Raw genomic sequence first — 25,874 nt, forward strand, 5'->3', positions numbered from 1 at the left:
AGTAGAACTGTAAACACTACGGTACTTACCAGTTTGGAGACTTTGTAAAGCGATGAAGTAATAGAGAGTATAAACAGCTGGTTGGAAAGGAATTCATTCATTTGATAAACCTTTGTGCTTACCTGCTGCATGCCTGCATTATGGGGATACAGTAGTAAACTAGGGTCTGCCCCCCGTCCTGTGGAGCCTGTGGAAGGCTGGAGCCGGGTACGTGTACCAGGGACAGTGGAAAAATGCATAGGAGGAGCACCGAACTCCCTAATGACTTGAGAACTGCTTCACAGAAGAGGTGACCTCTGAGCAGCTGTGCAAGGCAAAGAATAAAGATTTCCCACGTGGACTGTGAGGAAGAGGGAATTCCAGACCAAGCAAAGAGCATGTGCAGAGAGAGAATCCTGACGTACTCAGGGCCAGTAGCTCCAGCGTGGCTAAAGCCCAAAACAGTGACAAAATTATGGGGAATCGCAGAGAACCTGGTGAGGTATTCTCTTTGGGATCATTTCTTATTGGGATATTTTTCTCCTCTTTCTAATGTTTTTTTTAACTTCTACTCTCGGCAGGTGGAAATTGAGCAAAAAAAGAGTTTGAAGCCGGACTTTGAAGGAGATGAAATGGAAAATCCCAAGGAGTGTGGGGTCCAGTGAAGAACCCCTATTGTAGGGGGGCCTGACCCAAGCATCATAATGGGATGTCTTCCTGAGCAGCTGGAGTTCAAGGCAGTACCTACCATGGCTACTCCCTGCTGGGAACAGTATACTGGACCTTCCTGTTTGTAGTTACCGATAACCTAACAGGACACCTTGAGGTGATTGCTTTGGAGAGACTCTGATATGCCTGAAACACCTGGTTCCCCTGACTTTTGGAGCTTATTGTCTAATTAAGCCTCCCTCTCTTTGCTCTGTTTATCTCTTAGCACTTGAGTGTGGTTTGTTGTGACTACTGGAGTCAGGAAGAGAACCTTCCACATCAGTGTCGGCAGGATTTCCTTCTGGTGTTCACCTGTCACTTCCCTGATTTTCTAGAAAACACAGTCTTGAGAATCCCCCTCTGTCACACCCTCTAGAAAAAGTTCAGAAGAGGCACAAAACACATTTCCTCTTTGGGTCTACTAGGCTTTTTGTACGTGTCTCCCTTCTTTCAATGTTAACGCTATGCAACAGAAATTTTCAAGACATTTCCCTCCTGGTTTTGGATTGTTTTGATGGAAACACTTTTTCCATCTCTCTAGTCCCGGGGTTCACCACCCTGAGTCACAATAGACAATGGAAAAGAGGCACAACAGGATACTTTTTAATTCTGTGATTAGCCCCACATTCCGCAGAGGGTGGCTATGGAAGGGAAAGCAAAATTGAGCTTATTTTTCTTCATTCTGGGGGAAAAGGGACATTAATTGTAAGATTATATTCAATTCAGGAGACATTTTCGATCTCAGTGAATTCCCAAATTCACACTGAAAAATATAGGTCATTTCCGATTCCTGAAACAAATGGATATATATACATATATATATATTTTTTTTTTACCTCAGGCATTTGTCAGGAGCATTTGGGAACTCTTTTTATACCTCAAGCCTCTAGACAGTTGCATGTCTCTTTAACTCAGACTTTACAGGAAATATAAGTGGAAAAGATCATTTTAAAAGCTATTTTAAAACTAAGCTTATATGAACTTTTCCCCCAAATTCAGAGTTTGATAATCACAGTGTTGTAACATCTTCAAGGCAGAAGTCTCTAGGGCAGAGATGGGGGAATGCCATATTTTTCTAATGTTGGGAATATTAAGTCCCGATTCCAAGAGTCTGGGACACTCAGTCTTCTTTCCCCTCATGTGTTCCCGTTTACATTCTGTACCTCCACTTCTTACTCACATCTTGGTGTTTTCTTACCATACACGGACCGATATTGGCCATCCCAAAGGGGACAGTTTGCAGGCAGGTTCTATCTGTCTGTTTCTCCCATGAAGAATAGAGTAAGGGGACAAAAATCATGCTTGTCCAATTTGTCAGATGACACAGAGAAATAAACGATATATCCAGTCTCGACTGGCAGATTTAGGATTAATTTATTCAGTGAATATTCATTGAATTAGAACTACGTATCGACGCTAGAATATAGACATCATTACCATTTTTTTTGAACTACCTGAACATAAGACTGAAACTAAAAGGATGAAATTCAGTAGGCATTCAGGAGAAACTATATTCTAGTTGCTTAAATGCATCCCTCGAAATACAGAGTGGTATTACCTAGGTGTGTGTTGATGGGAAGGGTGTTGAAAAGTCCTGGTTTCATAGCAGTTCACGTGGAAATAGGAGTTCAGCGTTGAATCAGGAATGTATCATGACTGTTCACAAAGTCAGAGCATTCAGCCTGTGGTAGCAGAAGCCCAGGGAGCCCTGCATGCCGCATTGGTCAGTTCACATCTGGATGGAGGGCTGAGTTCAATTCTGGGTACCACATTTTAAGAGAGACAATAATAGATTGTGTCCAGAGGCAGGTGACCAGGGTTGTGAAGGGTCTGATGACATAAGGAACAGGGGAATAGAAGAGAATAAAATAATATAGCTGCCTTGAAATTTCTGTTGAGTCATAAAAAAGGAGAGGAATTAGACTTACCCTGTGTAACTTCAGAGGGCAAAAATGGGAACAAAGGAACTTTATAGATGACAGATGTTTGCTCCAACATAAGAAAGAATTTTCTAATAAGAGTGGTTCTAAAGAGGAATAGACTCGAGCAGTAAAATTTCCTGTAATGGCAAATGCCCAAACAAAGGTTAAAATAACCACCCATCCCAGATGCTATGAAAGGGACATTGGCTTGGGGATAGATGGCTCCCAAGATCCCTTGTGCATATAGGTTCATCTCAGTAGTAATAGGACTCCCTAACTCTAGTTGTTTTTTCTTTGATAAGTGGTTCTGTATGCTCTTTGAAATACAGTGGGATTCCCTGGAGGTCTTTGTCAAGTGAGGCATAGCCCTTCCCCTGCTGTACGAGAGGCATATGAGACTCCTCATAGGAACATCAAGATGGGCTGAAGAACTGGCAAAGGTGAAGGTCATTCTGGCACCTTCCCTACCCAAGGTCAGTGCCCGTGCACCCTCTCCAGATCCTCTGCCTCACCTGCCAGCATCGCTTATTGAACCTTTACCCCCCACCTTAGTTAATTCTCATTGCCTTTGTGCTTTTACCTGTTTTTTTTTTTTTTTTAAACCAAGGGTTAGGAAAATCCTTTCCATGCTATCCACATTCAGCAAGCAAATTATTATTAATTTTAAAAAACCCATCACCTTGATTTCATCAAATTTGCTTTCCCACTACTATTTTTGAGAAACTAATTATGGGTAGCATTTAGGGGTTTGGGGAATATAATACTATATATTTTTAGACCTAGTGTTTTGTTAATAGGCCACATAGAAAACACAGTTAGGCAAATTACTTTTTGGTGTGCGAATCCTAAGTTTGCCTCTCTGGACCTGGATTGTGTGTGTGTCGTCACAAAAAATCCTTGTCTATGTTATCAGTAATGTGAAAATATTAAAAATAAGTTCATTTTACCAATACATAGTATTACTATTAGAACATAAATTAGATGTCACATGATATTAAGAGCTATGCTTTCTTTTGAGTCTGGTGGCTTGCTTTGTGACTTTATTGTGAAAGAGGATAAGAAATGTACTCGTTACAATAGGTCAAACAAGAAGTTAGATATTTTGTGGGAAGGGGGCATTAAACCCCCTTTGCCACTCTTGTAAACATAATACTAGTTATTTCTTATCAGAATTTTGCATTTCACTTATATTAAATATTATCTGGACAACTTTTTTTCTATTTGGTTCTTTCCCTGCTCTCAGCATTCCTGCATTATTGGCAGGACTCAGAACTCTTGAGAACTTTTTTTATGTAATATATTTCTACTTGAAATGGGAGTAATTTCTATTCAAATCCAGTGGGTGAGAGCAAAAGTTTGTTTCCCTAGAAATTAATGCCCCCAAGAAAGATGATCCATGATGGCAAAGAATGTATCTTATTCTTTGTTTTCAGGACCTAGGACAAAGCTTGGGAGTATAATAGGTTTCAGCCACTTTAAATCCTTGCTGATAGGACAAACATATATTAATGAAATAAAGGGAAATTATTAGGGGGGCCTGGCTGGTCAGTTGGTAGAGCATGCAACTCTTGATCTTGAGGTCGTGAGTTTGAGCCCCACATTGGGTGTAGAGCTTACTTAAAAAAAAAAAAAGAAGAAATGATGACGTATTCAATAAGTTTGCTGAACGAACACTGACCCTGAAACTCTAAGATACTTTTAACCCTTACTTGTCAGCAGATACTTCTATTAAAGCAAGCAAGCATGCTGTTTCCTGGAAGACTTAAATTTTTTTGTATTCCTGCTTCCCCTGTCAACTAATGATAACTGTCAGCACTTACCTTTCAGCTGAATTTAAAGTACAGTTTACCTTATTCATATTGAAAGCCATTTTTGTGCCCAGAATACAATAGCACAGATGCTATCCATAGTGAAGATTATTGACTCAATGTTGTTCCTGTAAGCCAGACAGATTTTGCCCGTTTGAATAGCCAGCAGGAGAAGAAGGCGCGGCCCGTCTTGGTGTGCGAGGTCCTTGTTTTCCCCAATGTTAACCACTGACCAGTGTTACTGGGTACTTCCTTTGTCACCCTAGGAAGATGGAGGTCTGAGAGAATGAAACTCATGAAATGAAATCATGATTTCACAGCTGCTTTTAGTCTCATTATAAGGTTAAGTGGTAGGAAAGCACAGGATGATCTGAATTTTTTTCTTAAAAGCCTTGGGAATATTAAATTAATTTGAGTAGGAAGCACTGCCACCTAGCCTACTTTTAGAATTCTCCCACTTGGGGCTGGTAACTTTAACTCTTCTGCAAACGGTGATAATAGTTAATTCTAGCATTTCTAGAGTTTAGGTCATGTTAAGAATGCAATTTAACAGAAAATTTGAACAAAATTGACCCAAAAGATTATATCCACAAAAAAATATCACCTAGTATAAGCAAATCATCTTTAACACCTTCTACCAAGTCCCATCCAAACCATGACCACTCTTTATATAAAATTAGTCATGGCATTCTCACCAAGTTTTAAAGGTGTTTTCTAAACATTACCAATGTTGAAGTGCCAATTCCCTACAAATTACCATTTCTTCATCATTTCCTAATTGTGCTATTTATGAATGAAACTTGCTTTGGATATTGTGACTTGTATTTATCTATTTAAGGAATTAAAAGTGAACAAGATGTAGAAAATAAATGTATCAGTAATATTTTCCCATGTGTTAACTAAAAGAAGGACTATGGAATTTTCACACTTCTTCTAGTGTGCCTTAGCAAATCTGCTCGTGAGTCTAGTCTTTTTTTGTTTTAAAAATTGGGAAAACAAAACAAAACAAAGCACATGTATCTCTGAACTTGCAATTCCAGGTCTGTAAAGACAGAAATTATCCATAGTAATGTGTTTGGTGCCTGCACAGAGGCAAATAATAACTGTATATAATGAAAAGCTATAAAAGAACAGACTTAAAAATTAGAATTTCAGTATGAAAAGAGAGAGTGTAGAGAGGTGACAAATACAGCACTGGCCACCAAACCTCAAAATACTTGAACTAGAGGGCATCCCTTAAAAGTAAGGAGCTCTAGGAAAAATAAAAGATTATGTACCAGGGAGAAACAGAACGATTTCAGTTCAACAAATGTTTATCAAGTGTCAAAAGTTCTGTGCTATCACCCAGCTTCCCTAAAGGGAGGTAAGGTCAAAGCCAAGGACACTGAGAATTGTTGATGTGAAGTCATTGGAGGGAGTGCCCTTTACCAAGGAGAAATTAGGGTTTCTATGAAGCTTTGAAGGACATAGTCATGGAGACAATCACCATGTGAAGTAACTTGCTATTTTCACAATTGGGTCTCAGTAACCTCAGCTAAAATAGTGAGAAAGCTGGATTAATGGTCCCCTTAGGTCCCTGCCAGCTCCAGTTTTATGGATTATTTTATAAAAGATCCTTTGGTGCCATTGTCAGTGATACTTCATGTCAGTAGGACTCTTCATTACAGTCTTAAGAACCAAGATCAGCTGGACCATCCTTTTCTTTTTCGTGTCTCTACCCTTTACTGTCTGCCCGGACAACAAACAGAAAACTCTGCAGCCCTCTATTTTGTAGTTGGAGGATCAAAACTGATGGTGATGGAACACTGCTCTGTAAGTTCCACCAGCATCACCCAGCTCAACAGTGGTGTGAGTGTGATGAGAAACAGACCAGACAGGGCTCCGAAATGGATGGTAGGATTTGGGGATCACTTGAAGCAGAAGTAGGTCTAACCCTCCCAGGTACTGAGGGGCCACATTAGGATGATCTATGATTTATAGTCATGTCCTTGTACACAAAAGACTGCAGAAATTGAGGGAGGAAAAAAATGCTCTGTAAACATTCTGGGAGCAAGGGTCAGTTCTCTGCATCCTCGCTGTCTATTAGTAACATGAAAACGTAATTAAAATTTTTTTTAAACATCCAGAAGCTACAAAATACCATCTCTTTTGTGGTATGTCGTGTTAGTATGATTTTAGTTACTTGTACTTAGAATGGGGTCAAATATAATGGCTCGATTCTAACTGGACAGAGCAAGGAATTCCAGCTTCCTCTTCCTGGTCAGTCCCATGCTGTGCCTCAGATCAAACCCTCGAGGCTAGTCATGGACACCATCTAGCCACCATCGTCTTGCCTCCATGTGCTTCAGGATCAGCGTCCCCAGGCAGTATCTAATGCGAGTTCTGGGAAAGCAGATGTGCACAGATCCTGACAGCAACCCTTTGGACCAAAGGGCTTAAGGGTTTTGAAGTAGGAGGTAAAAGAAGAAGATGGTGAGCTCCTCTGACCCTAAGCCAGTATTCATTTGACCGTTGTGTTCACCGGCCAACAGAACCTGGAGAAAACTTCAGCATATGCAAGAAATTAAACAATCAGTGTTTTGGCCAGGGAGTGTGATAGAGGAACTCTCCCCCTCCCCCTCCATTTTTGTAATGTCCATCAGCGAATTTCAATCTTGTCAGGATGGATGGACCCAAGATCCAATGAGTGATTCAGCTGATCCAAGGCTTGTATTCTCCTTCCTTCATCATCCATCCTCATTTGATGTAACTTCTTGTACTAGTGTGATTAACTTTATGTAAAACCAGTTTACTTTTTTTTTTTTTTTTAAAGAAAAAGAATATGTGCCTATGTAATAAAGTCTACACACTGGCTAACTTTATGGAGGTGAGGTTTTGTTTGTAATTGTTCTGATTATCATCTGTAATACTCTTTTTTTTTTGAGCTATGAAAATGAGCTATTAATAAAAATTTTTAAACAAAATCTGTTACTATGGAAGATTGAATGAGGTGAGGCATAAGGAAAAATGTTTGTTATAAAGAAGGCCCATAACGCAGTTAATACAGTTAATGATCGTAAGATGATGAGTTAACAAGTGACACGTTAACGACTGTTTATCCTAGTTTATCTCATATATAGTTTAATCAATTCAAGAGATATTTACTGTGTTCCTATTTTGTGGCCAATTCTGTAAGAAAACAAAATTATATAATCTTTAAGGTTTTCTTGGCGATAAGTGCATACACATATAAGTGAGAAATATAAGAGTACGTAATCAAATACCGTATCTGCAGTGTGTTCCTGGCATATTGTCAGCACTCAACTAATAACTGTTTGATCAATTGATGACTCCAAATGACTAATGTCAACATAAACTCAGATGGGAAAAAAAACCAATAGGGACTAGAATACTTGGAAGGTTTTCACGGGAAAGATGACTTTTAAGTGAGACCTGGAGGTCTCAGTGGCAAGAGGAAGGGAGTTTAGCACTGGGAAGAGTCAGGTGTCAAAGTGGGATGCTGGATGAGTGGAAGGGGAGCCTGACCCGAGTGAAGGGCTCGTGCACATCAGAAGGTAAGTTTGGTAGCGAAGCCAAGCTGAGGGAGGGCTTGCATCTTGCCTGAGGTCAACTCAACCCAGTAAATGCTATGAAGCCATTTTAGAATCTTACCAATAAGGCACTATTCTAGAAAGACTCATCTCTCTACAATGTGCTGGATATTTTTGGACTAGAGGAAAGCTTTAGGGCAAAGAAAATCAAGGGTTTTTTTTTGTTTTTGTTTTTTTAGTAAACAAGGAAAGAAAGAAACAGCTTTTTGTTTTGTTTAGTCCAAATAGGCCATGGACATCTTACTGCAAAATACAATGATCTGTAAGTGGCCCCCTGTCATTGAGAGAACTCTGTCCTGAATAGAACACAGAATTGTATAGCCTAGCCAGTATGAAATTAACTGATATTAGTAGCAGTGCACAGAAGGGTTCATGGCCAAAAACAGCATAAAGTTTTCTTAGCTGAAGAATAATATACTCCTTCCTCCTATTCTTTCATTGCTATCTGCCCAGAGTCTTCTTGAGCAAGTTTTGAGACCTGTCTGGGACCCACACTGGCACAAGGTTTCAGCCTGCTAAGGTCCCCTTGTACTTTAATATTCAAGTGGAATAATATTCAATAATATCCAAGTAGCTGTTTGAAGCCAAGTGTGCTCCCTAGTATTCTTCAGGATTTGTGGGAAGAGAAGTTGGGAATGAGAGGAAGTGAAGATGAGAATTTAAATGTCCTCAGTGCCATTCGTCAGCTCTTTTCCAAACTCCTCCCACCTCTTTCTTGATCACCTCTTAACTATTTCCTCTTTAACCTCCATGCTGGGCCGCTTTCTCTATTCCCAAAACATAACAGGAGTTAGCATTTATGTGGCGCTTATACCGGCGCAACCATGTGTACTAAGTATTTTAGATGCATTCATATTTAATGAAGGCAGCCCCTCTCTCCATTCTGCAAGGTACTGATAATTCAAGGCTGATGGTACAACTGACATTTATCGAAGGTTAGCAATTAATAGTGAGTACAGCACAAAGCAGGAAAGTACTTAAAACTCAATATCAGACATCCCTGCTCTTAAAGTTCACTGCTCACACCCCACAGAGGGAATCCTTATTAAACATCTTTCTCCCTCGCCTCTAGCCTGAGTAAATGGAGCCAACACCTCAAGTCCCCAAACTGTGTTCTCCCTGACTGCCAAGGGAAAACTGAAAAATTCTTAAAATCTCATGTTAAGTGGGGATTAAGTTCTCAAGTCAACACTCTTGGAAATCAAAGTGCCCATAAAATGAAGTAGACTAAGGCATAAGTCTTCCTTAATGGAAGTTGCCCTATGACCCTCAATTAATTTTTCAGTTTCTTCATTGAGAATACTGACAGAGTCATCACCGCCCCAAATCCCAGTCACCTGAACAATGTGTTCCAGTTCATGGTCAATGTGGGAAGCCATTAAAATGAGTCACAATTATTTCCTGAGTTTTACCAACATGCATTGACTGTTTCAGGCTTGACGGCATCTTTTCTCTGCCTCACAGACCCACTTTGTGGAATGGCAGACTAAATAACTTGAATGGAAGTATAATGAGTCTCCATTATAGTTCACTTTCTTATGCAAAGCAATTTTTAGTTCCACTCCATTGCATCCTGTCATGGACCCATTGAAGGATCTTTCCAAACCAAAGAGAAGTGTATCCTAGATCTCCAAAAAGAACTTACATAAACTCACGTTTTTTTTCTTTAGAGGTCTAAAAAAATTACAGATACTATTTTTAGAAGAACTCAGCTGAAAGACATGTACTTTCCTTCCCCACGCAGTCTAGGTCAACAGAAGGGAATGAGATAAAATCTTTTACTTGTAGAAAGCAAACCCCAGGGGTTACATTTTTTTTTTTTTTTAAATCTTCCTGCATCTCCCTCACCTCTTCCTCTTCTTTTCTTCCTCTCTCTTCTTTTCACTAAATGCTGTAAAATCCTGAGAGCCTGGACGAGTGTGGTGGCACTGGCGGAAAAAAGGAACATATTTCAGAGACTGATAAATGGTCTCCAATTATTTCTTTCCACTTTGAACTCTTTTTGAACAAATTGCACAGCTCATCTGCTTCCTGTTAACAGTTGCATGGTGCCTTTTAATGTTTTTTATTTATTAGGTTTATCCTCCTCGTTAAAAAGCAATCACTGACTAAAAGAATTGGTCTTCTGGGCATGCAACAAAAATGCACCGAAAGCAACAGGAATTAGCAGATAGCAATCAGCATACTCTTATCTATGCTACTCTGCCACCTACAGGAAGGTTGTGAGTGGGTCACCTCACTTTCAGGTGACAGCAATGACTGACATATCTCCAAAGTCCTCTTCTTTGGAATAACTGCTAACACAGTAGTCATTCAAGAATGTTTTGAAACAACCATTCTGTGTTCTATTAGGTTTGAAGGATGCAGAAGTAAATGAGACATGGTCCACCCCCTTCAGAAATACCTTATTCAGAAGATGGTTTTGATACCAAATGCATCATCAGGACCCAGGGCAGCACATTTGACAACTTCATTTGAGTTACAAAAGGGCATCCCACTTTCTGCGCTGAAAAACCCCACATCAGGACATAGCGAATACTGCAAGTAGATAGGGCACGCGGTTTCACCTCCACGGTCTCAGAAGAGTCCTTCCGTGCAGTATAAAAACTACACACTAGTATGTGGCATCCTCAGTTCTATAGCTGGTACCCAAATCATGAGCTTACGGAGATCTAGTTTTTAAAAATAGACATGAAAGGGGAGCCTGGGTGGCTCAGTTGGTTAAGTGTCTAACTCTTGATGTCAGCTTGGGTCTTGATCTTGAGGTCATGATTTGAAGCCCCTTGTGGGGCTCCTCGCTGGGTGTGGAGCCTACTTAAAAAAAAAGGTAAAAATAGATATTAAATATCTGGAGCCTAGAATTTATGAAAACATAAATCCATACATAAGGAAATACAGAAGTAGTAACAAAGTTTTAATATTTCATTTTAATCCCCGTATCTGTGAACGTAGGAGAGATGAGCCTACAAGAAACAACAAAGATGATGTATAAAGGGTTTGAAGGGAAAAAAAGAGGAGCCACAAACGGAAAACCAAAACCAGCGAAGAGGGGATGGTTGAAGGACCTACACTAGAATGAGCACACCCTTAATCTTGAAACTTTAGGAAAAGGCGATATGTATATTTTAAATAAGCACATGCAGAAATGTTCCTAAGAATGGCTTCAGGGAGCTGTGCTACATTGATACATGCTATGCAGCAATGTATTTGCAAGACGTATTATGCACTTAGAAAGTTGCATTTGTCACGTGACTACAGACTTCTTGTCCACTCCCTGATATTATCATCATCGTCAACAAAAACAATAAATGGGGAATTCTTAAGATTATCAAAATAATTGGTTTTAGCTAAGTACATTAAAAAGTTTAAATATTGTCATTCTTTCCCTCAAAAAGAATTATATACAGCAAGATAATGTATAATGCAAGGTATATACAAAGAGTGCTAAATGAGTGGCACTAAAATGACAGATTTTAGAAATTTGGGGAGGAATTCAAATGAATTATTGCAATCAGGGAAAAGATCTGGAGAAGGGATGTGTTTTGGGCCAACTCTTGAAGGAAAGGGTACAACTTCAAAAGGCAAGCAGGCATGGTGAGGAGGGCAAGTGCATAACAAGTAGGGGGAACACCGTTATGTAAGCAAAGTAGGCAGAATTAAGTATAAATGGTGGATTTAGATATAATCAGTATGTCTATTTGATGAGAATAGTAGAAATAAAAATGGCTAACTATAACAGACTATATTTTCCAAAATAAATGCAATAAAAAAGCAAACTTCCAGTCCCAGATGCTCTTCCAGAACCTTCCAGCCCCCATCAAATTGTGGAGTCTATTTCCCCACCCCTTAAATCTGGGCCTTGAACGGTGGTCTTAAGACTGCTCCAACCAATAGAGCACCGTGGATGTGATGCTATGTGACTTCCAAGGTGAGGTCATAACAGGATGCAGTTTCTGTCTCCCTCTCTCTTAGTTCACTCACCTTTCCACCCTGGCTACCATGTTTGTGGGAGCCCAGGTCATGTCCAGGGGCTACATGTAGGTAATCCATTCAACAGTCTTAGCTAAGGTCTCAGCTGACAGCTGGAATCAACCAAGACACATAAGTACATGGAGATTCAGATGATTCCACCCTGCAGACTTTGAGTCTTCCAATGGAGGTACCCAATGTCACAGAGAAGAGACAAGCCATTCCTGCTGTACTCTGTCCAAATTCCTGATCCTCATAATTCATAAGCATAATAAATAATTGTTTCAGGCCAATATGTTCTGGGGTAATTTGTTACATAGCCATAGTAACTAGAACACTAACATTAATTAATTACCAGATGCCATGTACCATGTTTGATGCCTTATATTTTATATCAGTTAGCTATTTCTGTATAACAAACCATTCCCAACCTCAGTGGCTTAAAACAATAGTTCCTGCTTCTTAAAGCTCACTTATCTGTGGTCTACTGAGGATTGGCTGACCTAGGCTGGGCTCGCTTATGTGCTTAAGTGTTGCCTGGGAGCTCTGCCCTAAGCCTGGGCTTGGCTGGGGCATCTTAGTTAGGGCAGATCCACTGTATGTGTCTCTTATCCTCCTCTTGGAACTGACAGGCTTGCCTGGGTATGTCATTTTCATGGAGAGGCAGGAGCACAAGAACAAGAGTGGAAATACTTAGGCTTCTTAGGGCCTAGGTCAGACATGGCACACCATTGCTTCTACCAAATTCTATTGGCTAAATGGGCTCACATGACCAGGCCCAGATTAATGTGGAAAGAAAACAGACTGTTTAGTATTCTTCAAAGTCATAGGCAAAGGGAGTACACATAGGGAGGGGTGAAGAACTGAAGCCATTCATTCAATCTATTGCATAATTATCAAATAAGTACCATTACCATCCCCATCCCATTCATGTCATTGAGAAACTGAAGCACATAGACTTTAACTAATGTGAGTTAACAGAGTTCCTGCTCCTGTGGCTGTCTCATCATTGCAACTGTCCAAGAGCCCAAACTCTCAGAAGATAACTTTGCTTTTTAGGTGCTAGATCTCAACTAGCTACAAGAGTGCTGGGTCATCCATGCTTCCCACCTTAAACCAATTCCTGACCTTCCTCTAACTGGACCTTAGGATCACTGTGCCAATATGTGTTTCCATGAGCCTCAGGAACTGCTAGAAATCCCAAATCTTTTCACTCATCACCCCAATTCATCCACGAATACGTCTCCTCTTGCACTCCTCCCTAGCTCCCTGGACACTTCCTGTTCCTCTAAGACTCAAGGCCTGTCATCAATACTCTTTATCTTTGACATCCTCTCTGGACAGTCCCTTCACTCCCATCTGCCTTCACTTCCAACCCAACTGAGACACTGTTATCCCCTTCAGGGCACATGCTCCCACTGCCCTGCAGTCCTTGCAAGAGGATGTGTTTTTTTTTCTTATGCCATGTATCTGTGAGCTTGAAGATGAGAGAGAAGAGTGGTATCCTCTTTGCTTCATAAATCATTCTCCTTCCTCTTCAAAACTTAGATCCTATGGAGTTCATGCTATCAGACACTACAACCACAAATATTGCTATGTCCTTGATCTTCAAGCTTAATTTAGCTTATTTTGCAAGACTAACTTGACCTGGGTTATTTCTTGATTGTGTGTCTGGAAATCATAAGCAAAACTTGAATTGGTTCCCAAGGTTAATATGAGGTCCAATTCCCTCACAGACCAATTCCCTATCATTTAAGAAAACTCTAGTATTATAACCAATCACTGTGAAGTATAAATAATCACAGCCTTCCCACTATATAAACTACCCCTTACAGAAGCCTCATTCCATGTTTTGGTTTGAGTGCTCCCAGTTTGCAGACTGTATTTTGGTGTGTGCACAATAAACATTAACGAATTACTACTTGGTCATTCACTGGTTTTCTGTTATTTATGACCTTTTGACAAGAGTCACTCGCTGAGGCCCAAGGCACGTGGCTTACTCTAGGAAGATGTTCCAGCAATTGCCCACATCACCTCTTATATGCATTGGATCAAATGTAAGCACAGGGTGACACTTAGCTGCAAAGGAAGCTCAAAAATGTAACCCCTTGCTGGGCAAGACCAGCTAACATGCAGGGAACTTTATTACTAAAGGAAAGGGGAAAATGGATATTTGGGAAAAGTTAGTGATCTCTGTCACATTAGTTAAGCCTCTAACCTATCCACTCTACACCTTCCCACAAGTAGCTAATACCAGAGAAAAGCATCACAGCCATATTGATTCTTATCCTAAATCTCAAGAAAGCCATTGATTCTCCATAACAACTGTATATACTTTTTAAAATACCTTTGATGTTCTGCCTGCAAAAAAATGACTATTTCATATTTTCTCCTTTTTTCTCAAACCTTTAACAATTCCTTCCCACTTTTCACACTGCACTCTCAGCTGATAACTTACCCTTGTATTTTATTGAAAAAATGTTAATCACAGGAAGTTCCTTTGCTTCCTACCATCAAATCTATCAACTTACCTACACATTTCCACCATCAATTCTAACTTTCCTTGTTCTCACCCTCTCTCCTTTTACAGTATATGGAAGCTTACTGTTCCCAGCAAAGATGAACACCTCCCTTTTTGCTCTGAAGCCTATCCTTACTGGCCTTTCTCAAAGAGTGATGACTGTAATAACAGGCAATTTCTTTTGTATCATTATGTTTTTTATTTTCCTGCTGACTATTCCCAGAAATAGTCTCTAATAAATCCCACCTTCAAAAAAAATCATTTGAGGAAAGGATTCTGGGAAGTTGGTGGAGTAGTAAGCACCAGGAATCTGTCTCCCCACCTAGACATTGATTGCATTGGCAGAATCTGATAAACCATGTTGGAACTCTGGAGTCTATGGAAGGCTTGCAACTTCCAGGCAAAGGCTTGGATGGTAAATTGCAGTTAGTTTCAGTCAATGTCAGCTCTTAGCACAGCTACCCATCCCCCATCTCCCAGCCCTGTGGCAGGCAGCCCTGCACATACTCCAGAAGCAGCTTGTGTGCACTCACAGGAGCCACAGTAGACACGAAGGACCCTGTCCTCCCAACACAGGGAGTCTGTGCTCTGACTGCTAATTGCTACTTCTGATCATGGATATACAAAGCAAGGTTTACTGGAACCCTTTTCAAAACATATGATGAATCTTTCTATCTCTACTCTTCTTACCTGGATTTCTACAAATGCCTAACATAAAATATTCTACTTATTTATCTTGTCTGTTGTCTGTTTCACCAGTCTCATGAGCTTCATGAGTAAGGGAATTCAGTTTGTTTTGTCTTATGCTATACACTCATGGCTTAAAATAGGGCCTGATGCTCAATAAGTATTTATTGAATGATTGGAAGAAAAGTCTAGTGGAAATAAGACATGCAAAAATTGAATTATAATACATTGTTTTAAATGGCAGTATGTACAAAATTTAGAAAGGAGAGTATTTCCAGACCTTGGGAATTAGAGACAACTTTAGTCTTTCTTTTTGGATGAAAGAAAAATAAGCCAAGAACAGAGAACATTGTAAAAATATTTGTCTTAATACTCCTTTTAAAATGTACGTTGAAGCACAGTACACAAGTAATTATATAAAATATTATCACTTTCCAAATAATTTATAAATATATAGAGAAGCAATGCTGGGGGAAATAATGGAAGGAATTAAAGCTTCTAGGAGCTGGATTTCTCTAGAACGGAAAAAAGGTAAGTGGAGAAAGACATTGTTAAATGTGTGATGTGAAGAAAGATACAGAAACAAATTTTTTAAAAATTCCTTTTTCTGGAGGAATGAGAATGGAGATGGTCTCAACTTTACAGGACAGCTATGTGGGACCTGGATAAAGTCAGAGAGATAGTGGGGGCAACCTATCATGGGTAGCTTGTGACTATCGATCAGTACTTAAAATGTAGAAATCCCAAGACCCATCAACTCCATTCCTAAGAATCTATCCTACAAATAATAATAGCAAAAGTGTGTAACAGTATATTCAGAAGGACATTGTTGCAGCAATGTTTAAAATAGCTCAAAAGGAAACAGCCTAACTATTCCATCGTGGACCTACAGAGGTGCCATTAAAGTCACCTGAGACAGTGTGAAATTTACTGGTCTAGAAAGAGGTCTGTGATATACCGGGTCTATGAAAAAGGCAAACTGGAGCGCCTGGGTGGTGCAGTCAGTTAAACATCCAGCTCCTGGTTTCGGCTCAGGTCATAATCTCGGGGTTGTGAGATTGAAACCCATGTTGGGCTCCATGCTCAGCATGGAGTCTGCTTGAGATTCTCTCTCCCTCTCACTGTCCCTCCTGCTTGTGCTTTCTCTCTCTCTCTCTCAAATATATAAATAAATCTTTAAAAAAAAGAAAAAAGCAAATTGTATATAAAATTTAAAGCATGATTCCTTTTTGTAAAACACGAAGTGTACTCATATTTATCTACATATATATATATATCCAGAGATGCTTTGTGGGCATAAGAAAAAAACACATATGTGTTCAAAAAGTATGATTGGAAAGACAGAAATACATGGGTTTCATCTTCTATTTTATATAATTTTTATGTGTTGGCTTTTGGTAATTTAACTTTTCTTGTTTTGTTGTTGTTTTTCCTCACCAGTGAAGTATTTTTTGAATGTCACGATTGGTTCAGGAAAAGAAATCAGAGGGCTAAATATAGAGACTAAGAACATACTGAGATTTTGAAAATGGTCTGTATTTGATAATCGTTATCCAGTCACATTTTTAAAAAGTCAGACAGAAATTCCGATTTGATTTTTTAAGCCAATATTGGAAGCATGCAAATATATTAAGGGCACTGAAAAGAGGCTATGTTTGGTATTCTGGAACTATTGTATTAAAAAGAAAAAAGAAAAGCAAAGGAACAATAATGGAGACAATGAGAGGCAAGAGGGAGGGAGGGAGAATGGAAGGTAAGTTCAGGGCAAAGGGGAGATAGGAAGAAGGGATTTGCAATTGATTGTACTGTTCACTAAAATTAGCGAAAATTAAGAAGCGATTATGTAATGAATTCTATCCTTGGAAAATAAAACGATTGTTAGTGATAAATATCCCTAAGGAGTTTACAAAATATATGAAGAAGAAATGAAACACCACTCTAGGGACTGTGGTTTCCTAGGTCTGTGTTCTATCTGGGCTCAGGTGTATTTTGTCCTCGTGTGGCCAAATAAAGTATTGATTGTCTTTTATCACACACTACAATACATCTAAAGGCTGAAAAATCTATCATTTCAATTTAACATTTATTGAGGAATGGTAATGCATTCTACACTTGACAAATGAGCAATTATATCTCTTGACTAGAGATTTATATAAGGCCTCTAGTTTTAAACAGTCTGAGTCATTTCAGGAAATAGATGAGTTTCAACAGATTTAGAAACTGAAATCAGTTATTCAAATGATTAAACCTCAAAGAGACTGGTGAAAAATTTACTAATTCAGAGTGTAGTATGTGTTTCTTCTCAAACTTGGAATTGCTTCTTTCTTTGATTCTAATTTTACAGATAGAAAAAAATAAAAAAAACCCACCTTACATGTCCAAGAGAGAGATGGCTTTGCTTAATTGGTGAACTCAGTTCAGAAGTATGTTCTAATTCCCATTTGCTCCACTGCTCAACACGATCTAGACAAAGACAAAATGGAACCCATTTAATTTTCTGTACCATCATTATTATTATTGCTGTCATTGTTATTGTTGTTAGGGTCTTCTATATTTACTGAGGACCTACTTTGTGCCAATCACTGTGCAAAGGGGCTTTACATGGATTAACTCTTTTTTTTTTTTTTTAAAGATTTTATTTATTTATTCGACAGAGATAGAGACAGCCAGCGAGAGAGGGAACACAAGCAGGGGGAGTGGGAGAGGAAGAAGTAGGCTCATAGTGGAGGAGCCTGATGTGGGGCTCGATCCCATAACGCCAGGATCACACCCTGAGCCGAAGGCAGATGTTTAACCGCTGTGCCACCCAGGCGCCCCTACATGGATTAACTCTTAATCGTCACACAACTCTCCAAAGTAGGTTTTATCACTAACCTGCCACTTAAAGATGAGGTAACTTGCCCATGGTCAGAGCGAGAACAAGCATCTTACTGTACATGACTGTGAAGTCCACATGCATGGCTACTTGCTAGACCACTATACCTTTAGATATATACTGCCTCTTCTGATTTATTATTGTGCAATGATATTAGCACATGCCCAATTTAATATATATTTTTTATCTACAGAATCAGAGTTAAGCCACTGGCTTATTAGGTAAAATAGAAAGGATTCCCCTTCCTAAGGTTCAACCACTAAAAATGGTCATCCTTTATTTTCATGTTTTATGAAAGCATTTAAAATGTAATGATAAAGCTAGACATAAATGTTTTGGTTATAAAGAATCTTGCTAGAAAATGATTGTTCTTGACAAACTCAGTAATTGAGTAGGTGCTACTTAAAATGGGAAATGGATGCTTTTCAACTGATGTAAAAACAGAGAAATTAGTTATTTAAATGATTTAATAAGTGCTTCTTGATGACGCTTTTATGAAGGCAATTATATTTAATCAGGGCAAAGTCTCCATTTCAGGTCTCAGTTTTGCATAAGCCACAGAGTTTCTCTTCTCCCAAATGAAGTTTAACACATTATATAATTAACATACATTTGACAAACTTAAGGAGCAACATGATTTAACTCAAAACCTCTGCATTCTCCTGGATTGATAGTTTCTTATTTCTAAGACAGGTGGAAAGAGCCTTGAACTTGTACCTCCAAAATTTCACGAGTAAACAGCAATATGACCTTGGGCAAGTCACTGCTGAAGGTGAGTCTCAGTTTCCCATCCACAATGACGGGATCATATCACTTACCTCATTGGACTGCTACAAGCTTTAAAGGAGGTACCCTGTGATTAAAGCTTTTAAAGTAAATCCATTATTATTATATTGCTTCTCTTCTTGGCAGGAACACAAAGTGGCAAATTCCTCACTTTTTTTTTAATCTCCATTTTTCCTGTTTAAGCATCTGTTATATTTTGCCTGCTGGCTATCTCATTACCTTGAAGAAACATCCTACAACATCCAGAGCCATGTTCACACCAAGGTATTTGAAATGCACCCCTTGATTTTCTCACAGAAAACTGTTAAAGGGAAGACCAGTCCTCAGTATTTCTGTAGATTCCTCCCATTCTGGACTGGAATCTATGAGAGTATTTCTGCCCCCTCCCTTTTTACAAGCTATACATGAGGAAGGTAGATTCTGGAGAACTGAAAATGGTCCATCTAGTTCCAGTTTATGTAATAATTCTCTAAGATATGGTTTGTAAATAAACTACAGGTTTATCTATGTTGTGTTTTATTAGAAAGTTATCTATGTAGAATTATCTGTCATATCAGAAGCCTCTATCAAGTTGAAGATGTATGAATAAGAAGATAAAGTTGGCGTGTAAATAAAAAATAATTTGGGGGCACCTGGGTGGCTAAATTGGTTTAGCATCTGCCTTTGGCTCAGGTCATGATCTCAGGATCTTGGGATTGAGCCAGGTGGGCTTCCTGCTCAGTGGGGAGTCTGCTTCTCCCTCTCCCTGCGCCCTTCCCCTGTTCATGTGCACGCGCGCGCGCGCGCTCTCTCTCTCTCTCTCTCTCTCTCAAATAAAGCCTTTTTAAAAAAGGTAATTTGTCTGCTAGAAGAATACTTTTATAAAAACATCAGAGTGAGCACCTTAATTTTCACCATTTTTAATTGTCCCGAATCACAGCTGTTCAACTTGTGAATCAAGATAAGGTGTATGTGGCTGAAGTCCAAGAATCAGAGAAAGAAGAAATCTATGTAATTAAACAGTGTTTAATATTAATTACATTTAAAACACAATACCAGGTCTTCTTGGGTATATGAACTATTTTTCGACTGGAAGACAAGCCTTCTGGAGAAGGAACTGTCACTGGTTGTAAAATAAAGCTTCACTGGACTTATTTTTGACATTTTACATGAACAATTTCATTTAATTCAGAAACTCTTTAATTTCATCAAATATCCAGTAAGTGTGCAAATTCCCAATTGTCATAATTGTCATTTCTTTATAGTTTATGTGAATTAGGATCCAAGTAAGTTCTGCACATTGTGATTGATTGATATGTCTCTTAAGTGTCTTTTAATCTATTGGTTCCTCTCTCTCACTAAATTTATTTGTTGAAGAAATTGGACCATTTGTCCGTTAGCTTCCCAGCATCTGGATTTTGTCGATTGCATTCCAGATATGTAGTTTGCGATGTCCTTGCATCCGCTGTATTTTTTGAAAATTGTTAGCTGGGTCTACAAGCTTAGTCAGATTCAGGGTTTATGTTTTTGGGTGGTGGCCGTGAGGGTAAGACCGCCTTATTAGTGGTAGCATGTTCTTTATCAGGAACCATATACGTCTGGTTGTTTCCCTTTTTGTGATATTAGCAGATGTCGGTGTTTAATGCCTCCATCTCAATTCATTAGAGGTTGTGAAATGGTGATGTTTTATCATTGTTTATTCACTTACTAGTTGGAATACTTCTTTAATGAGAAACTTCCTCTCATCTACTGGATTAATTTCCTGAGGCTGTTGTAATAAAGAACCATGAACTTGGTGGCTTAAACACAACAGAAATTTATTCCCTCGCAGTTCTGGAGGCCAGATGTCTAAAATAAAGGTATTGGCAGGGCCACATTCCTCCTGGAGGCTCTAGGGGAGAATCTGTTCCTTGCCTCTTCCAGCTTCTGGTAGGTGCTGGCATTACTTGGGCTGCATGACTCCAATTTCTACCAGTGTGGGTACATTTCCTCTTCTTCCTCTTTTTGCTCACCTCTGTGTATCTCTTATAAGGATACTGGTGTTATCAGACTTAGGCCCTACCAGGGTAATCCAGGATTATCTCATCACAAACTCCATAACACAATTATACCTGTAAAGACCCTTTTTCTGAGGTACCTGGGTGGCTCAGTTGGTTAAGCATCTGCCTTCAGCTCATGTCATGATCTCTGGGTCCTGGGATTGAGCCCTGTGTGGGGCTCCCTGCTCATCTGGGAAGTCTGCTTCTCTCTCTCCTTCTGCCCCTGTTCGTTCTCTCTCTCTCAAATAAATAAATAAGATCTTAAGGCAAAAAAGACCTTTTATCCAAGTAAGGTAACATTCACAGGTTCTGAGGATTAGGACATGGACATTTTCTTTTGGGGGCCACATGCAATCCACAATATCTGCTATTTGGTACTTGGTGGTACAGTTCATGTAGGAAAGGCTAGATGAGTGCTTGATTAGTTTCCTTCATTTACCACTCTTCAAAATAATGAGTTAATTCCCCAGCAATAGTGACCAATTAGTGACCAATTAGAATTTTCATGTTTTGTTTTTTTAACAGTATTATAAATTAATGGATTTAACTATTTGATGTACTTCAACTTGCTACAATTCTATCCTATTGGTATTCAAAGTGTCTCACCTTTGGCCAGTGGGGGCCTCTTCATGTTGGCTCCTAAATTCTTTTGACATGACACTAGCAGTCTTTGGTATCTTCTGTAATGGGTTGAATTGTGTCCTCCAAAAAAGAGATGTTGAAATCTGAACCCCAGTATCTCAGAAAGTGACCTTTTTTGGAAATAGGGTCTTTCCAGAGACCGTTAAGTTAGAATGTGGTCCTTAGGGTAAGCCCTAATCCAATATGACTGGGATCTTTACAAAAGGGGGAATTTGGGACACAGAGACAGACATGCATAGAGGGAAAATGATGTAAAGACACAGGGAGAATGCCATGTACAGATGGAGGCAGAGATTGGAGTGATGCGACCATGAACCAAAGAACACCAAGGATTGAGGGCCACCACCAGAAGCTGGCAAGAGGTGAGCTTGCCAGCCAAGAAGGATTCTACTCAGAGGGTCAGTTAGAGCATGGTCTTGGCGGGCACTGTGATTCCAGCTTCCAGGACTGTGAGAAAATAAATTTCTATTATTTTAAGCCACCCAGTTTGTGGGACATTGTTACAACTGCCCAGGGAAACTAATACATCTTCCTTGGGATCTGTATGAAGAGATATTCTAGACTTATTTTGTATTAGGTTGGGCAATAATTGGCAATTTCATCTGGTTCAAACTGATATTTTTCTTGCTCTAATCCTGGAGTCAGCAATATCTGCAAGGAGCTTGATTCCTTTTAGTGGAAAATGATATTTCAAGATCATAATCTGAGAGCTAGAGATGCTCACAGTTGCTAGACTGGTCACTGTGTTTAGGTCCTTTCAGAGCTATGTATATTTTATAAGCTAAAACATTGGGTTTGGGTTTTGTTGTTTTTTAGAAAAAAGACATTTCTTGGTCTTGACCTGAAATCAGAATGAGACATTTCTCCAAGGAGTACTAGTCTTGAAATGCCATTATTTAGGTATTAGGTGTACTCATCGCTACTGGGTTATTTCTAGGCCTTTTCAGAGGCAGGGTAAAAAATAAGACAAAATGCATCATGATGCTTCTAATTCAAATTCAGGACTACAGAATTTTTACTTATCCACTTATATCTTACATCTGCATTTCCTTTCCCCCATGTTGGGAATCCTGGTTTTCAAGAATGATTAAGATGATATAATTAGAACATCACATAATTACTCATTTTATTTATCTCACATTTCACATTTAAAAAACCAGAATACATATACAAATATTATCACATCAATACAAAGAGTGAAAAAACACTTTTGTATTTCTTCTTGTTTTTAGAAAATATCTCACTACAGATATATAGTCAAATTACTGTTTTTTTAATTTTTTAAATTATTTTTTTGTTAAGTTATATTAGTCACCATACAGTACATCATTAGCTTTTGATGTAGTATTCCATGAGTCATTGTTTGCGTATAATACCCAGTGCTCCTTGCAATACATGCCCTCCTTAATACCCATCACCAGGCTAGCCCATTCCTTCACCTCCCTCCCCTCTAAAACCCTCAGTTTGTTTCCCAGAGTCCATAGTCTCTCATGGTTCATCTCCCCCTCTGTTTTCCTCCCCTTCATTTTCTCCTTCCTTCTCCTAATGATCTCCCTGCTATTCCTTATGTTTCACAAATAAGTGAAACCATATGATAATTGTCTTTCTCTGCTTGACTTATTTCGCTTAGCATAATCTCCAGTTCCATCCATGTTGATGCAAATGTTGGGTAATCATCCTTTCTGATGGCTGAGTAATATTCCATTGTATACATGGACCACATCTTCTTTATCCATTTGTCTGTTGAAGGGCATTTCAGCTCCTTCACAGTTTGGCTATTATGGACATTGCTGCTATGAACATGGGGGTGCATGTGTCCCTTCTATGCTACCCTGAGCAATCTATACTTTCAACGCCATCTCGATCAAAATAGCAATGCCATTTTTCAAAGTGCTGGAACAAACAATCCTAAAATTTGTGTGGAACCAGAAAAGACCCCAAATTGCCAAGGAAATGTTGAAAAAGAAGAACACAGCTGGGGGCATCACTTTGCCTGATTTCAAGCTATACTACAAAGCCGTGATCACCAAGACAGCATGGTACTGGCACAAAAACAGACACATAGATCAATGGAACAGAATACAGACTCCAGAAATGGACCCTCAACTCTATGGTCAACTAATCTTCAACAAAGCAGGAAAAAAACATCCAATGGAAAAAAGTCTCTTCAATAAATGGTGCTGGGAAAATTGGACAGCTATATACAGAAGAATGAAACTCAACCATTCTCTTACACCATACACAAAGATAAACTCTAAATGGATGAAAGACCTCGATGTGAGACAGGAATCCATCAAAATCATACAGGAGAACATAGGCTGTGACCTCTTCAACATCAGCCACAGCAACCTCTTTCATGACACGTCTCCAAAGACAAGGGAAACAAAAACAAAAATGAACTTTTGGGACTTCATCAAGATAAGAAACTTCTGCACAGCAAAGGAAACAGTCAACAAAACAAAGAGGCAACCCACGGAATGGGAGAAGATATTTGCAAATGACACTACAGATAAAGGGCTGGTATCCAAGATCTATAAAGAACTTCTCAAACTCAACACCCGAAAAACAAATAATTAAATCAAAAAATGGGCAGAAGATATGAACAGACACTTTTCCAATGAAGACATACAAATGGCTAACAGATACATGAAAAAATGTTCAACATCATTAGCCATCGGGGAAATTCAAATCAAAACCACACTGAGATACCACCTGACACCAGTTAGAATGGCAAAAATTGACAAGGCAAGAAACAACAAATGTTGGAGAGGATGTGGAGAAAGGGGAACCCTCTTACACTGTTGGTGGGAATGCAAGCTGGTATAGCCACTTTGGAAAACAGTATGGAAGTTCCTCAAAAAGTTAAAAATAGAGCTACCCTATGACCCAGCAATTGTACTACTGGGTATCTACCCCAAAGATACAGATGTTTTTAAAAATATTTTATTTATTTATTTGAGAGAGAGAGCATGAGATAGAGAGAGAGAGAGAGAAAGAGCACACAAGCAGGGAGGAAGGAGAGAGGGAGAGGGAGAAGCAGACTCCCCACTGAGCAAGGAGCCTGATGTGGGCCCAGATCCCAGGACCCTGGGTTCATGACCTGAGCCGAAGGTGGATACTTGAGTCACCCAGGTTCCCCAAATTACTGTGTTTTAAAGTCACTTGAAAAGGTTTCTCTCTGCGTGTTATTAAATATACTATCAGGTTCATTTGCTTCATTTTATTTCAGTTTTGAGACCAATTACAATTAATTTTATAATTAAGTGAATAGGTTTCCAGAGTCAAATATAAAATATATATTTAAATAAGCCTAGTTTTTATTCCTGTCCTCATCATAATATTTTCTCCTTGTCCTTATAAGTAACCTTCCTTTTAAAAAATTATGGTTTATCTTTCCTTTTTTTTTTTTAAATATAAGTAAGTGTATGTACACACATTTTTACAGTTCCTCTTTTCTTAAATGGTAGCATACATAGAACACTTATCTCCACTTGCTTTTCTCACTTAACACTATATCCTGAAGATTAATCCATAGTGGTATAAAGAGATATTCCTTATCCCTTGTTATAGCTGTATAGCATTTCGCTGTGTGCAAGTACCACACTTTATTCAACCAGTCCACTTATATGGACATGTCAGGGTATTTCCTTTCTTTTGGTGTTACAAGCAGTCATCTATAATGAATAGCCCTGGGCATATACCTTTTCATATTTTTGCTACTATATCTGTGGGATAGAGTCCTAGAATTGGCATTGCTGGGTCAGTGGGCAAATTCATATGTAATTTGCTAGGTATAATTGTACACATGTGTAACCAAGCAACTTGATGAATTCCAATGATAAATCAGCATTTAGCTTAAGGAACTTTTTTTTTTTTTTTTTTTTTCAGATTTATTTCAAAGAAGAGAGGGAGCGAGCACACACAAGAGGGAGAGAGAGAGAGAGAGCAAGAGCAGGGGGGAGGGGTAAAGGGAGAGGGAGAAGCAGACTCCCTGCTGAATGTGGAGCCCAACATGGGGCTGGATCTCACGATCCTGAGATCATGACCAGAGTCACAAATCGAGAGTTGGAGGCTTAAGGTGCCCCTTAGCTTAAGGAACCTTATCTCACAGTGGCATATATTATATTTACATACAAAAATTACTCTGTAGAGCAGGGGGGAGGGGTAAAGGGAGAGGGAGAAGCAGACTCCCTGCTGAATGTGGAGCCCAACATGGGGCTGGATCTCACGATCCTGAGATCATGACCAGAGTCACAAATCGAGAGTTGGAGGCTTAAGGTGCCCCTTAGCTTAAGGAACCTTATCTCACAGTGGCATATATTATATTTACATACAAAAATTACTCTGTATACTCACCACATTAGTTATC

General features: G+C 39.1%; 1 protein-coding gene and 1 long non-coding RNA gene across 8 annotated transcripts in view; one reads left to right on the plus strand and one right to left on the minus strand.

Annotated features, from left to right (window-relative positions):
- STON2 (stonin 2) overlaps positions 1 to 7,278 on the plus strand; it is a 150,750-nt gene extending 143,472 nt beyond the window's left edge. For both annotated transcript variants that reach the window (XM_040641587.1, XM_040641588.1), the window contains one exon: positions 561 to 7,278. In XM_040641587.1, the coding sequence (XP_040497521.1) occupies positions 561 to 644 (84 nt within the window). In that variant the 3' untranslated portion in view covers positions 645 to 7,278. The remainder of the gene's footprint in view (positions 1 to 560) is intronic.
- LOC103670590 overlaps positions 1,768 to 25,874 on the minus strand; it is a 29,268-nt gene continuing 5,161 nt past the window's right edge. For 2 of the 6 annotated variants that reach the window (XR_005837655.1, XR_005837654.1), the window contains exons 4-6: positions 17,554 to 17,647; positions 10,412 to 10,818; positions 9,790 to 9,935 (exon numbers count right to left, since the gene is read on the minus strand). This is a non-coding gene — a long non-coding RNA (uncharacterized LOC103670590). Of the gene's footprint in view, positions 2,518 to 2,615; positions 9,936 to 10,411; positions 10,822 to 17,553; positions 17,648 to 25,874 lie in introns of those variants that run through there. The other 4 variants (XR_005837653.1, XR_570618.2, XR_570616.2 and 1 more) reach the window with 4 other exon arrangements.

This window comes from Ursus maritimus, unplaced genomic scaffold (assembly GCF_017311325.1).
Source record: "Ursus maritimus isolate PB19 unplaced genomic scaffold, ASM1731132v1 scaffold_25, whole genome shotgun sequence".
NCBI lineage: Eukaryota > Metazoa > Chordata > Mammalia > Carnivora > Ursidae > Ursus > Ursus maritimus.